At 41.4% G+C, this 14,729-nt stretch overlaps 1 protein-coding gene across 1 annotated transcript; it reads left to right on the plus strand.

The window, feature by feature from the left end:
• The first annotated feature begins 3,065 nt into the window (after positions 1-3,065).
• LOC122406428 (protein Star-like) lies at positions 3,066-11,716 on the plus strand. The gene is made up of 7 exons (XM_043411873.1): positions 3,066-3,404; positions 4,410-5,537; positions 8,212-8,403; positions 8,856-9,069; positions 9,623-9,787; positions 9,872-10,063; positions 10,338-11,716. Exons 3-7 carry the CDS (start codon positions 8,213-8,215, stop codon positions 10,521-10,523), a joined length of 948 nt encoding a protein of 315 aa, XP_043267808.1. The 5' UTR covers positions 3,066-3,404; positions 4,410-5,537; position 8,212; the 3' UTR covers positions 10,524-11,716.
• The last annotated feature ends 3,013 nt before the right edge of the window (positions 11,717-14,729 follow it).

Raw genomic sequence — 14,729 nt, forward strand, 5'->3', positions numbered from 1 at the left:
GCCTTTGTTTGGACAGTAGACGAAGGAACATAGGTTGGGGAGATGAATTTTAGTGACGACGATATGTTCGAGTAGGGATGAATCCGAAAATAAAGTTCCGTCGTGGTCGTGTTTAGTTGGTGAATGAGAAGAGCGAGTGTATAGAGGGGACTGAAGTAATGGGAGAAGATTCGTGCTTTGTAAGCGAATATCGATCGGTGTTGGTTCAGAACTTTGCTTTTCCAATGGGGCTGCTACATGTTCGATGAAGCTTAGGAGAGCATCGCGTGTTCGAAATGATGATGATAGCTTCACACTGCGTTATCCACCACAGAGATGAATTTAATCTGCTCAATATACGATGTTCTGCGCGGCAATAATCTCCGTGGAAAGCTATAAGACTCGGTTGATTGTAAGCTCAAATTCTACACCGGATTCCGAGTGGAAAAGCCCCCCTGATTTTTTAAAATCAGACTTTCTGCTCGAAAAAACTCTTTCCAATTATTCGAATTTATTAATACGCTCTCTCGGAGGCCCGTACATCGAAAGGGGTTGAAAATCGAGCAAAGATGCAGAAGACTTATTTTGCGGAGGGTCAAATTATCTTACAAAAAAAGTTGAAGGCAACATTTTTGTATCTTTGATACTCTGACCGTGAGAGCGCTCGGAAAAATACGTCGCGGCTCGTTAGTGTGCGACGAGCATTGTCTCCGAGTAGATCTCAAGACTAAAGAAAAAAAAACAATTGTGATTGCTCAGCAAAGTTTGTGCCCCACGAAATGAGCCCTATGCATTTTTACTGAATCTTCAGCCGGCTCCGGCTCTGTGCGAGCGATAGAAGTAAAACCCAACTGCCTCAACTTCGACAATGAATTATTAATCGCGAGATAATCGAATGGAAAAACATCAACCATGCTCGTCGATGCGACGCTCTTCGAGTTGAGTTTATTGACCATTCAAGTTGGGGTCGCCCGTACATACGGCGAGGATGGATAAATATACGTATATATATGTATAAACGTATCCCCGTGTATAGACGATGTTACGAGAGTTACGGCGAATAATAGGACACAGAGCTCGAGTTTCAGGATCAATAACCGTTACGGTGGTAAAACGTTGTCGAGCCCGCGACGCGACGCCGGACTGTCGGCCAAAGAGATCCACACACGCGTATATCTCCACACGTTTTCACTACTCTTTGTAAATCATATCTATCGCTATTTTATATATCCGGCGTTCTCGGTCCATGTTTATGCACGCGAAGTCGAAACACCCGGTTGCACTCTTATCTCATCGTCGAATCTCAAAAGTCAATGCGGATGAGCTTCTATCGTATTTCGTTTCCCGCACAACTGAAAACACGAAATGTTCGAACGTGTACTGTATAAATATTATCATTCAGCTGTAACGAATAGCCGCGGTGTTAACCTCTCAAAGTTCGACAGATGTACGCCAGTTGGCGGCACGGCGCGTCATTCTTTCGTGCGGATTCTTTGTCGAGCAGTGTTTTTTAAAGTTCTGCATACCGTATGCCTGGATGCGGGACTAATTTTACGAGACTTGCACGACGAAAAAACCGGTTGCGAAAAAATTTGGAGGTTCCTAGTGAAAATCGTGACAGGCAGTCGGAATTCAATTTTACTTTTTGCCGAGGCGTTTCTTTAATAATCCCCCTCTTCTTCCATCGATTTTTCCTCGGTCTAATGTAGCTCGAAACTCCTCAGCAAATATATTCACTTCTATTTTCCACGCTTTTCATTGTTTTAACTCTCCGCTTTTGAGATTTTCGAGAATAATATGAATTCTCTACTAGAGAGCTCTACAAATGTTGCATTTATAACCTCTCCATACCGCACGGCTCGTTTTTCAAGCTACTGCAGTCGCGGCGGAGAACAGAACCGGTCTACCTCTTCTGCTCGTGTAAAAAAAATCATTTCCGGGTGTGTAGGTTCGCGTATGTGGGTCATGGAAAAGATTATAATCTTTATTATTATGAATTCAGTTGGTTGAGTCGCCAGGCTGTTGCCTTGTAATAAAATCAGTGTCGAAACGCCTTCTTACGATCGAAAACACTCGTTGCCTTTTCCATTTGAGGAATGTTCGCATTTGCGGCAGATGAATAAAATACCTCGTCGAATTAGAGCATTTTTCGAATTCTTTGAGCCCCCTCGTGAAAACGTTGGCGCGAAAACTGAAATCGACTGTCAAAATGGCATGGGGCGAGTCGACTGAAATAAAGTCGAATTCGAAATACGAGGTCGAAAAGTGCGGAGGCAGAAGGGCGAAAAATCGGAAGCTACCATGGAATCCTAACCGTAAATTTCGGGTTTTCATAAATCTTCTCGAATGGGAAACAGAATCGCTTCTCCTACCGGTTTCCCGCGACGGCATATACTTGAGAACATAACCTATGCGATCCCTTCGAATCGCGATCGTTTCGGAGCGCTCGTATCTCAAAATAAACCAGCACGAAAGTTCTTTTCGAAAGAAAAAAATACGATCGAATAAGCATCGAAGAAATTAGTAAAAATAAAAAAAAGGACTTTTCCGGCGTCTCACGGAACGAGGAAGCTTGGTAATAAAAATGGCAAAAAGGAATTGAAATAAGCGAAAAACGACGACGAGTAGTTGATTCGTGACAGCGAAAAAACATGGAAATAACCTCAAAGAGCGGTCTGCATTCATGCGCGGTATGAAAAAGACTCGAGTGAGAACCTCTGACTTTTTTTTCTCTACCTGCAGCAGCACACGCTCCGTTTGACCGAAGAGCGTTGTTTCGTTCGCTGCTATTCTCTTATTTCTCTTGATTTACAGTAGGAGAGCACTACGGCTGAAAGAGCTAGCGTAGTGCGAGTTTGCAGTGATGGAATCTACCGAAAGGCGGAGAAAATATACTAGAAAAAGCGTACAGTGACAGGGGTCAAGCTGAATCATATATGAAATTGTGGCAAAATCAGATTGGACCCAAATAAATTCGCATGAAAATATACGTACGGTATCCTAGCCGCTTTGTTTTTTTTTTTTTTTTTTTTTTTATCGCGCTGCTTGTCGACAGTACGGTGCGGTGCGAAGTACAGGTCACGAGAATGAGAAAGAGACTACAGTCACGTACTGAGCAAGGGTAACGGAGGAAGGATAGATCAAAACCACGAAGCTCTTCCGGCGCTCTAGCACGAGTCGCGTCCAGCTCAATTCTTCCTCGATCTCCTTTCGAAAACACAACAAAGAATAATGTACGAAATAAAAATATTTTTTATCTCTCGGTAAAAATTGAAGAAAAAAAATGTCAGTGGAGGTCTAAATCCAAATGGAATTGACCGATTAATGAAACGGTGTACATGTACAGCGAGTATGTCAAAGCCTTCGTCGAGCACTTCCGGTCTCTAATACAGTGAGAGACGCACTTCATGGTATATTTATATTACGTGAGTATGCATTTAGATTAGCAGGGGATTGGTGGGGACGACGAGGTTGGGGAGTTTGATGTGTATATAAAAACGGCAAAGAGAGAGCGGAATATAGCGGCGGGTGAGGATGAAGAAAAAGGAGAATTTCATTTTCGTGACTGTGTGAGTGTGGGTGGTTGCTTCTCGTTCCTTTTTGGTATAATACGGGAGCAGAGAAGCGAGTTTATGGGCAGCAGTGTATATCGTCGATTGAGCGTGCTTTCCAGGTGTTTCGGAGTCTCGTCGACCACCGCCGTCAGTCTGCCCTCGCACGAGCCTTCGAGCTATGCGATCCAGTGAGAAATAGCAGCAAACGTTTTTTTAATCTTCTTCTTCTGCTTCTCCTTCACGTACAAGCAGCAAAGTATTGTAAAAGTGAGAATGTCGGATCGCGCGACTCTGCCAACTCGCCCTGTGCCGTTCGACTGAGCGGCGAAAAACTCCGGCTGGCGTGTGTTCCCTCTTTCAATCGCCGTCCGCCTCGCTTTCCAGCGACACACGTACACACGTACGCGCTCTCGATTCTCCTTTTTTCGCTTGTTTGCTGCTGCTGCTGCTGCTCGTGCTGCGTTCCTTTCCCTCTCAGTCGTTTTCGTCGACATCGCGGTGTGTTCGCACGCACATCTTGCCTCGCGCGTCTGTCCCACGAGGAGCACCGAAGACTTTTGTGTGTGCTTTGGCATTCATCGGCATTGTCTCTCGAGCACAGTTCGTCTTTTGTTTTTTTCTTTCATGAAGATTAGTAGAAAGAGCGTGAGTGCGCGCATCGCAAATATTTCGAAGGATATTCTTCGGTTTGTTTTACCAATAAAAGTAATTAAAAAATCATTTAAATACGTTTCAACTTTGAATGTGTAAGGATATTGTGAATATCGAGGAATCTACTTTATCATGTGAGCATCGAGAAAGGATCCAGTCGACCTCCTGCGGATTAGTTTGTTTCTACATATTTTTATTATTATCTCAAAATTTTTTGTCACACAGTATTTCGCCCATTCGAATGTGCGTACACATTTTAACGAATTCGGTTTTCGGAGTGTGCACCCCCGACTGAACAATACTTTTTGAAAAACTAATATTTTTGTTGGAACAATGTGAAAAAACAGCTGTAAAAATAAAGTGAAATAAATAAGAGTATTACACGTGTGGAATGGTGAATTATTGTACAATCGCGTGTGAAGTGCAAGCAAAACTTTCACTCGTCATGTTTGAACTGTGAATTTTTTGCTGTCGGTTGAACACAGTGCACCATTGCGGTGATACTCTACGAACTATTTTATAATTCGTCCGCCGCGTTCGCTGGTACACTGAGAGAGCGAGAAAGAGATAAGACAACTCGGACCACAGACGACGCGTCTTCGTCTCGGGTCTCGGGGGTCTCGAGAGAGTTTAATACCCCGGCGCGTTAGAATACACACGCATAAGACGCGTCGTATCTATACATATACAGGGACGAACGGGACGCGAGTGTTCTCACTTTGTACAACACTGTAAACAATAAAACTGTGCGTGGTGAACGAAAGAGCGGACGAGGAGACGGTATGAAAACGAAAATAAAAAGTAAAAGAAGAGCGGCACTAAACGAATACGGATATTCGATGTGTGGAATAAGAGACAGTGGAAAGGATACATGTGTATGTGTTAAGAGGTAGAAAGAGAGAGAAACATAAGAAAAAGTGGAAGGGAGAAACGAACAAATCCAATAGCCGAGCTTCGTCATCCCAAGCATTCTTTCCCTTTCCCTCTCTCTTTCTCTCTTTTGTACCGCGTGGTAGACGGAGGAAAATGCCGACGAAATATCCGAAGCTGACAACGTCCAGTTCCTTTACGTGACTCGTCTCTCGCTTCACCATATTTTCATGGAAAGAAATTCCGAATTTTCTTACCCGAATTATCATCCGCGTTGTTAATATGTCTCATCGGCACCAAACGCGTTTTATCGAACAGTGAGAAAAACATTGGTTGTGATCATTGTTGCGGCTTACTCGCCGGATATTTTGTTCAATTGTGCGGCGATATCGATCGGTCAAGATCGATAAACAACGATACCAACGTGGATCGGTGCATCATATCAGTTATCAAGCTGGACTCGTCCAAGGGATTCGAAGCAAAGTAAGTTCAGAACTTTTTAATTCAATATTGTTTCAACTACTCGCGTTCTCGTACCTCCCTCGAAGTATCGCATCGGCACGATCGTCGTTTTTTTCAAATCGATGAACAACTGCTGTTCGTGGACAATGAACACTGATTTTTATCAGGAATTATGTCTAAAATATCCTTCGTCCTTCGACAGTTCGGATTTGATTAACTTCGAGCGATTTCCCGCAACTCCTCTCGCACGGTGCGCTCTTTTCATCGAATAATAATTCGTTTCGGCGAAAACGGTCGTTATCCTACGAAGATTCCCGACTTCCTCGTACTTCAGTCTTTTGTTGTTCGCTTACTCGCAAACTCCGCAGCATTTCGACTCGTATTTGATGGAAATCACGACTCAAGGCGAGGGGATTTTTCCGGTTTGGTCTCTACAATAATCTACTCCGACGGTTGCGTAGTTTCATCAAAATAAAGCAGGAAAATGATCGAATGAGAACAATCCGTGGTGAATTTTTTCCGAATATCTAAACTTTCACTTTCTTTACGCAAAATTCGCCAACACGGCTGACACGAACAACAGCAATCAGCGATCGTGATATATATCGAATATCGTATTCTGTACACCGAGAGCGGGGAGCGCGCTGCTTCGCCTCTTGACACACAGCATCGCAATTGAAAGGGATTCGTAGCTATCGATTTGCTGTAGAGCAGAGAGAACAAAGGTAAATTTCAATCGCGTTGTTTTCTCTCATGTTAGTTAAGGCGATCGCAGCTCAATAGAGGACTACTAATTTTTCCACTTAGCAACGTCAGAACTCTCGAATCGCATCTTGGCTCATGAAAATCCAGGAAAGTGAATTTCGAGATACAATAATTCGTACAATAATAACTTCAAATTTGATACCTGAAATTCTGTTGAAAACGTTTTTTCACAGAATCGTGACAGATGAACTTTGATTATCGGTTTCACCGGTCAAAACATTCTGTTTTTATTCGATATTCCTTTCTCGAGTTTTTCAGCTGACAGGCAAGAAATCGTTGTCGAAAGTTTCTCAGAGGATTTTGTTTTCTAGGGCAATTTTACTGCAGGGTAAATTTTGTAACGATTCATCGGAAAGCGGAATTCGACGAGGAACGACGCGGTTTCTATCTGTGCTTAGACAAAGGACGAAAACTTCCGTGCGATGCCGTCATAATAGCTGATGTTGTTCGTCGGCGGGTAGCCGTCGGTATGACCGTGGGAGTCACACTCCCCGGCAACACTCGTGCAAACCGAGAATTGTTGTGGCATCGAGCGACGGGATACGAGCATGTACGAGGAATGGACCAATGGAAATTTTCCCGGAAGTGCAAAGAACCGTTTTGTGAATAAAATATTAATCCTTAGCGTGCACACCTTCACAGGGAGACATTTCGTGCACACGGGGTCACTTTGACCCCAGGTCATTTTTGACATCGAATATCTTGGTAACTATGCGCTTCTCGGAATAAAAGGTTCAGTCACTTTTTGCAGTGAATTGATCCAACTTTAAAGCTGCAAAGTCGGATTTCGAAAAAAATCTTTTTTCATTGTTCAAAAACGTGCTCAAAGTTGCTAGTGCCCGTAAAAATCACTTTTTCGGTTAAATCTCTCGTAAAAAATTAAATTTTGAGTTTTTAAAAAAATCCTTACAGAGTTTACAGACAAGGGTCCATGCTTTAAGGGAAAAATAGTCCACTTTGCAACCCTTCCAAAAAGTGTATCTATTTTGGAGTATGAAGTGGCTATGCCCCCTACTTTTAGAGAGGGGATAACGATTTCTTAACCCTAGAACGCATGACTGGGGTGTGAGCACACCCCACGCGAACTTCAAACTACGCTCCCGTCCTAACAAGCGACATTATCGACTGATTATCGACGGATTTTTTAATATATAAATTCAATTGAAATTAGTTTTATCGTACATCATTCTTTTCGTTATAAAAAAACGAAGAAAATGGTGTAGGATAAAGTCAGTTTAGCATCGTAGGACCGGATTTATAAGCAGAAAAAGTGTGGGGTGCGTTCAAACCCCGGTCATGAGGTTGAGGGTATGAAAAAAGGCACATGAGGTGTAGGGTTAATATTGGGGGTTTTACTTGTGAGATGCTCATCTGTAAATGCTATTCATGTGAGAAAAAAATATTGGGGTCAACCTGACCCCAGATGCACACTAAGGGTTAATAATCTGACCTGAGCAATGAATTTCTGGGAAGTTGATAAGTCCGGGGGCCATTTTTCCAAGATTTTCCTCAATTTTGCGCTCTTTCTTTCGTTCTCTGAATCTTCCTACCATCCTCGTTTCACTTTGACGTCGTCTCTAAAACTATTTTGTAGATTTAAATTACAGCGTTTAATTCTTGCAAGTTTGGTCCTTTGGCAGCGCCGTGAGAAGCCTGCAAGCGAGAAACACAGCTTAGAATAATTTCTCCTGGTTCCGTTCTGGAATTAAATTCAGCTCGCATACTCAAATTTGAAGATATGAGTATGCTCACTCGGTTTAATTTGCGAGCACTCGAGAATCGAGATCGCGATCCTGCGAGGGAGAATTGCTTTGCAATGTTTGTACGAAAATTAGTATATTTTAATTTCTTCGTTTAGGCAGCAACGAGAATTTTCAAAGTGCACTCGCCCGGAGTCGAAATTAATCGTGGAACTTGATTTTTCTTTCAGAATGGCCGGTGCAGTCGGTCCCAACGTTGTGCCAATCGCACCAACGTCCGTGGTCACCTCGTCCGCGGCAGGAACGAATCTCACCAACAAAAAATCGTGGTGGAGGAGACTCGCGCCTTGTCTCGCCTTCTTGGCTGCTTTTTCAACCGCAATGGCCCTCCTCCTCGTCTGGAGCGAGGCAGCTGCCTTGAGGTATGTCATTTTTTTCAAAAATTTATCCACGCATGAGATTGGACGACTCTCCAAACCGAAGAAAATTCCTGGTTACGATATTTTTCGTAATTTAATTGAATTAAATTTCATTAAATTCTTATAATTTTGAAATTCTTTATATTTTTAACATGCTTCAGCATGGCAACATTGTATCGTCGCGATCCATCCTCCTTAAAAAACGAAATTGTCACAGAATTATTGAAAAAATAAAATCAATAGTATTATTTTCAACAAATTTTTTTACGATGAAAAACAATTTTTTTTCGGATTCCGCCGAAATTCGTCACTGGTAACGCCGTTCCGGATGAAGTAAAGAGCTCGTTATCCCGAAGAATCGATCCAGAAAACTCAGTTGGGATCGGGAAAAAAGATTAAATTGAGGGCTCAATAGAATATTGATTAAATTTTCTATTCTTTTTTTGATGTTTCAGGAGACAGGCGTTCGATGCAAACATGACCAGGGATTACGTACTTCACAGCGTTTCTATGGACGACCCTCAATTAATTGCTTATATACGACAGGTCCAATTAATACCAACGACGCGTCAGGATCCCCCGAACGCGACCCAGACCGCTGAGGAGAATTACGTCGCCGGTTTATTCAAGGGAAAACGTGACGGAGTCTATCTGGAATATATTAGTAGAGTGAGGATTTAAAACATTCAGACCAACTGAAAAATGAGCGAATTCTTTAGAGCCCTCGGATGTCCTCCTTAACTCGATTAGCTGTAAAGCCGGATATCAGCCGGCTCAGCTCTCGCGACGGAAGAGGATGAACTGCGCTATTTCAACGCGAAGATTAGCCACTAAAGTATAAATTCTATGTGAGCTGTGAAAAAGAAATTTCGATGATTCGTTCCCACTTATTTTGCTCGATCAGCATTATTCTCACTTTTGTAAATGCGAAGGGAGCCGACTGATTCACAGTCTGGAAGGGAATTCGGGAGGGTGGCTAAAAAGTTATCGGTTCCGCTCTAAATTCCTCCGTTTGATATTTTGGGAAGCATTTTGGTGCTTAGTGGGTACACATTCCGAAGAATATTCACCATTTTTTATTTTTTCATCGTTTGGAAAACTTGTGGCGGTAGTTTTGCCGTGAACGGGTCTCTCGAGTGGTCGTTTTTCACAAGAAAATCCGAAATTGGATCTCCACTTATGAATATCGCGAGCTACATATTTGTATCGTTACTCTATTCAGGCCGGAGCACCTTCCACAACTTCGTGGCTCGAATCGACTTACGACTGGCGCGGGGTTCTCGTGCTGACGGATTTTCACAGCTTCTTCGAAGCCCGGAAAAGCAGCAGGCACCGGAAAACTCGAGTTCTTCACGCCTGTCTCAGTACCGACAAGGACACGAAGGAGGTAAGAAATGCGCATTTTTCACATTCTTCAACACCGGCAGAGTCTTCTAATTCGTCGTGCAAATTATTTTGTATTTATTTGTAGATAACTTATCATCAAGAATCGGAGGTTCAAGTCACTAAGCTCGGCGAAGGTCCCAACAGTCTCGTCTCGTCGGACGACGGCCTTCCTACCACGAGACTCAAGTGTTTTCCGCTTTACAGTGTTTTACTTGCGTACAACGCAACGAATTTGGATTATTTGAGTTTGGATAGCCCCGACGCCCCGGATGGCCAGGTAGACTTTCCGATTTCGTCAAAACGAATAACAATCTTTTTACATTTTCAATAAATATTCAGTTATCCGATTGGACAAAATTCTTCGTAAATCGGTCGTTCTCGACAAAGTTTCATTAAATTGAACTTCAATTTTGTGCCATGAAACGAACCTTTTTGGAGAAGCGAATCGAATGAGATCGAATGAATGAGATTGATTGTGAAAATTATTTCGAAATAATGAGCTAAAAAAATGTGGAAAAAATGGTTAAAAATTCAATATATTTTTTTTTCAGGTTCTCGATACAATACCGTGGGAAAAGATAAGAATATCCGTAGTTTCGATACGATGGGGATCGCATCGGAGCGAGTCGGATACGAAAAATTTGGTGGAAAAACTTGGGGCAAGGAGATACAAGCTCGTGCATACTACGGATACGGGAAAGCTCATATTTATGTACAATAGGATACTTAAGATCTGATGTTTCAGTCGAGCCTTTGGGAATCGATTCACGTGAATCAACACTCGGATATAACGTCCCCTGAAACGGACAGTTTGAGTTATTTGAGATATGTTTTTAAAAAACGTATGAAAGCTCGACGTTTTTATGCAAGCTAGAAACTCGAAAGTGAGCTGAAAAAGAGCGGCATTTTTTTCGTACGATTTTATCGTAGGCATTACGAAGTAATAGTTAGTTTTTTTTTTCACTTTTCAATGAAATCTCGTTCACAAGATGATCAACGCAGCGATTCTCTTTTCGTATGTCCGGTAAATATCGAAAAAATGTCCTCGTGATCGTTTTAGGAACTGAAATGCTGCCCAATATTTTATTTTTAAGATCGACAAAAACCACGGACGTTATTGTCGTTAGGGAGTTTGTTTGAACGGTACTCGGACTCCTTTATTTACGTCATAACCGCACTAAATGTACTTATCTCATCCGTTCTCACCTCTACACATTTCCCAAGTGATAAAGCTACGTCCTAAAATTAATTGTATCGAGCCAACGTCCGAGCCTTAGTTCACGGTAATTCTTTTCGATTACTCACTAATTATACACTAAATGTAGAGAATTTACGTTTACGGTATATCTTATGGATATAAATGTGAACTGGAATGAGCGAATGTGATAGTGGGTCATGACATTCTCAGCATGAAGCAATTTCAGCATGAAATTTGTTGAAAATATTTGAAAAATTTCATACCATCAAATGAATTTTGAAGCATTGCATTTCTCACGAAGATTATACGATCTTTGAGATCGTGCAACTTGTACGAAAGTTTATATTGTGGAATATACAACGAACTACTTTAGCATTTTCGATCATTATTTTCGGATGGAATCAACAGGAAATAAATCATTGTAGGATTCATTTTTCCTCAAATATTTTATCGTCGAAAAAAGACTAAAACGCTTTTCGAATAACTGAAACATAGACGATTAATGATTCTCAGCTGAGCGTCCTCGTTGCCTGGAAATCACATTTGTCCGCATTACAACGCGATTCTCGAGTTCAGCTGAGGAACATTCTTCTAGTAGTATATTTAGGTTAGATAATATATTTTTTGCATTGATTTTTTACGATTACGAAAGCGTATTCAGGCGCGGGGTGCGGGGGAGGGAGATTCTTCCGTGGGTAACTAAACTGAAAAATAAATATTTTCAAAAGTTAATTAATTTGTGATTTTCATCGATTTTATTCGGTCCTTGATAAATTTCTTTTACGAACTCGTACAATCTCTCTTACGAACTCAGTTACGTTTTCTTTTTTTTCCAATGGTGCCACCATTCGATCACGATACTCCGTCATTTCCGGTCGGATTCTCTGGGAATTGCTCATCTTCACGGCTGGTGGTGGCATATTAGGAAAAATATTTTCTTATTTTTTGATCGGCTCGCCAAGAACTTTGATAAACTCGTTTAACGAAGTGTCCGCACACGATAGGAAACGACGCGGCGAGTTCCGATATCGATTGCATTCTCAAATATTGGTCTTCAATGGCAGATTTATTTGTGCACTCGTTTTTCATTGCCAGCTCTTTCTATTATTATCTATCTCTAAGTACTTCCTCGGCCTCAACTCTTTCTCATGTTATTTGCAGTGTAGAACAAAAATGCTATTTACAGAAATAGGATTTAAGACTTTTGGCGAATCCTAAAAATGCGAATTTTCAACCGATGACGACGAAGAATATCGAAAGAATCGAAGGTTTACTAAACCCCGGTAATACATTCTCAAAAATTTCTTTTTTCCTTTCTCAATTCGACGTACAATAAATTTACAAAAACCAATCGATTTCTCACTGCACACATTTTAATAAAAAATGGAAACAATCCCCGAGGATATTACCGTTAAGAATTTTCGAAGCATGTATTTTCCAGAGTATCCACAAATTTTCAACACTTTTGAATATGTTTTTGAGCCTCATCATTTCCTCCCCCCCAATTTCTCATTCAACATCGCGAGCAGGTTGAGCCCCGATAATGAAATGATCGTCCCCCAAATTACGATTTCCTAATATTTCGTCTTTATAGAATGGAATCTGACGTTGCGTTCTTAAGAAAATATTGCAACGAGGAAACGTTCTTGATAACAAAGTTCTCTTACAAGAGTGCTGAGAGGGGGAAAATGTACGTTTGGGTTTACAAGATTGAGGAAAGAGGAAAATGTGAGAGAAGCGAACGAGGTCAGGCTGAAGAGCGCAGAGGGTAATTATATTAAAATCTCCTCCGGGTACCGGGGGTGAAAACTGCGGGTGCACGATAGCAGAGTCGCTCGAGAGGTGGGATAACGAGGTTTCGTCCGTGGGCAAAGAAAGGCCGAGAAACGAGGCAAAAAAAGGAGAAAATTCCATTTCATTCTTTTTATACTCCCTTGCTGTAAAAACATCACGACATTTCGGAGTTGAGGCCGAGTGTTCTCAGCCTCGTTGCTGTCTCAACCGACCGCAACGCTCAACGTGGAAGTTTTTGCTGAGTACACGAAGGATGCAACGAGTGCAATTACATTTTCACTCCCTTCATCGTTCCTCGCACAAAAAAACTGTTCGTGGCGCTGTGAAATTCGTGGAGAAAACCCACAACGCGATTGAACGAAGAAAAAAATTCACTTCGAGCTCCGAATACGTCGCTTTCGTTGTCCCGAAAGTGATTGTTTGACGATGCCTTTTTATAACGATCTTCTAATCTTCACGAGCTCTTCGCCTAAATCCCAGCTCAGATATTTTCGATAAATAGAAGCGTTTCAGAGCACTTCCTCGTGTGGGGGCGCCCATGAAAAGAAATTCCCAACATTTCCAAAGCCTCGGGTGTTCTAAACCGCGCAATTCCATCGAATTACACGGAGAGACTTTTATACGAATATTTCGGATGAATTTGATAGAAAAATTTCATGTTTTGTAACAGCGCTGTTCCATATCGCCATTCTATTACATTTCACCAAAGTCCATAGTAATTTTGATGCCGAAAGCAGTTCTCTCAAATTTTACTGTGTATAGGACAGGCAAAATTTAGGTCTGCGGCATTCTTACATCGAACGATGTATCGATATCCGAATGTCGCTCGCGTCTTTGGCGAAATGTTAAAAATTGGTGAATTGGACTGGACAAATTGCTTGAAATTTTACTACGTGCCACTGGTCAATTTTCATGCTTATACTCGCGACGCCTCATATAATTGGTGGGCGCATGAATTTTGCTATGTTATTGAGCGAAATTCAGTGCGGCAAAAGGGAAAATACGAAACTACACAATTTTTGGTACAGCACAGAGAAACGACTGCTGTGTTATCTCCTAAATTTTCATCAAATCATTTCATTATTTACTATTATAAAAATTCGCTCGGTCTTCATTTTTAATATAGTACAGCGCGTTATTTTTACTATGAACTGTGGTTCCCCAAACTTTTGCATTATTTGACACGCTCTGTAGCGATTATTATTATAATATCGATACAGTCCGACGTTACTATAAAAACATAGTAATTTTTGCCACGAAAGTCTCTCCGTGTATGATCAGTCTTTCTTCCTCGTTTTTCAAGGTTATACAGAGCTTTATAAATTTAAGGGTGAATGATACAAAAGTCGAAATAATTAGAAATTGATCAAATTTGGTGATAATATTCTTCAACATCAAGTGCGAAAACACAAATTTTTTCAAAATTTTCTTCTGTTTAGTTATCGAGTAATTACGCATTAAAGCAGATTTCTTATGCCTGGAATGTATACCTATAAATATATGGAAACGCTATGCTTATACACGTGAACTTTAGTGATCAATTACTCGATAACTGTACAGAAGAAAAATCTTAAAAAATTTGTATTGTCAAATTTGGCACTAAAGAATATGTTCACCAAATTTTACAAAATTCTGATCATTTTGAATTTTTTAATGTTTTTAGCATGGTTTAGCATGGCAACATTGTATCGCCTGTGCAATGTTTGGTGCTCGATTCGTCGTTTGGCGCTCGATTCGTCGCTGTCGAAACAACGAAATTTTTATCGCGAGTGCCCCGAGTTTTGTCGCCAATGGTTTTACACCGCTCGATCGTAGTTTTTCGCTTCGAAGGCTTCGAAAAAGGGATGCGTCAACGGGCGGCAAGTGTCGAGGAGATTTTTTGTGTTGAATTCGCGTCAAGTTCGTTGGGACTCGAACGGACGAACAAACAGTGAGCGATGGGAAGAATTGG

This window comes from Venturia canescens, chromosome 2, assembly GCF_019457755.1.
Source record: "Venturia canescens isolate UGA chromosome 2, ASM1945775v1, whole genome shotgun sequence".
In the NCBI taxonomy this organism is placed as follows: domain Eukaryota; kingdom Metazoa; phylum Arthropoda; class Insecta; order Hymenoptera; family Ichneumonidae; genus Venturia; species Venturia canescens.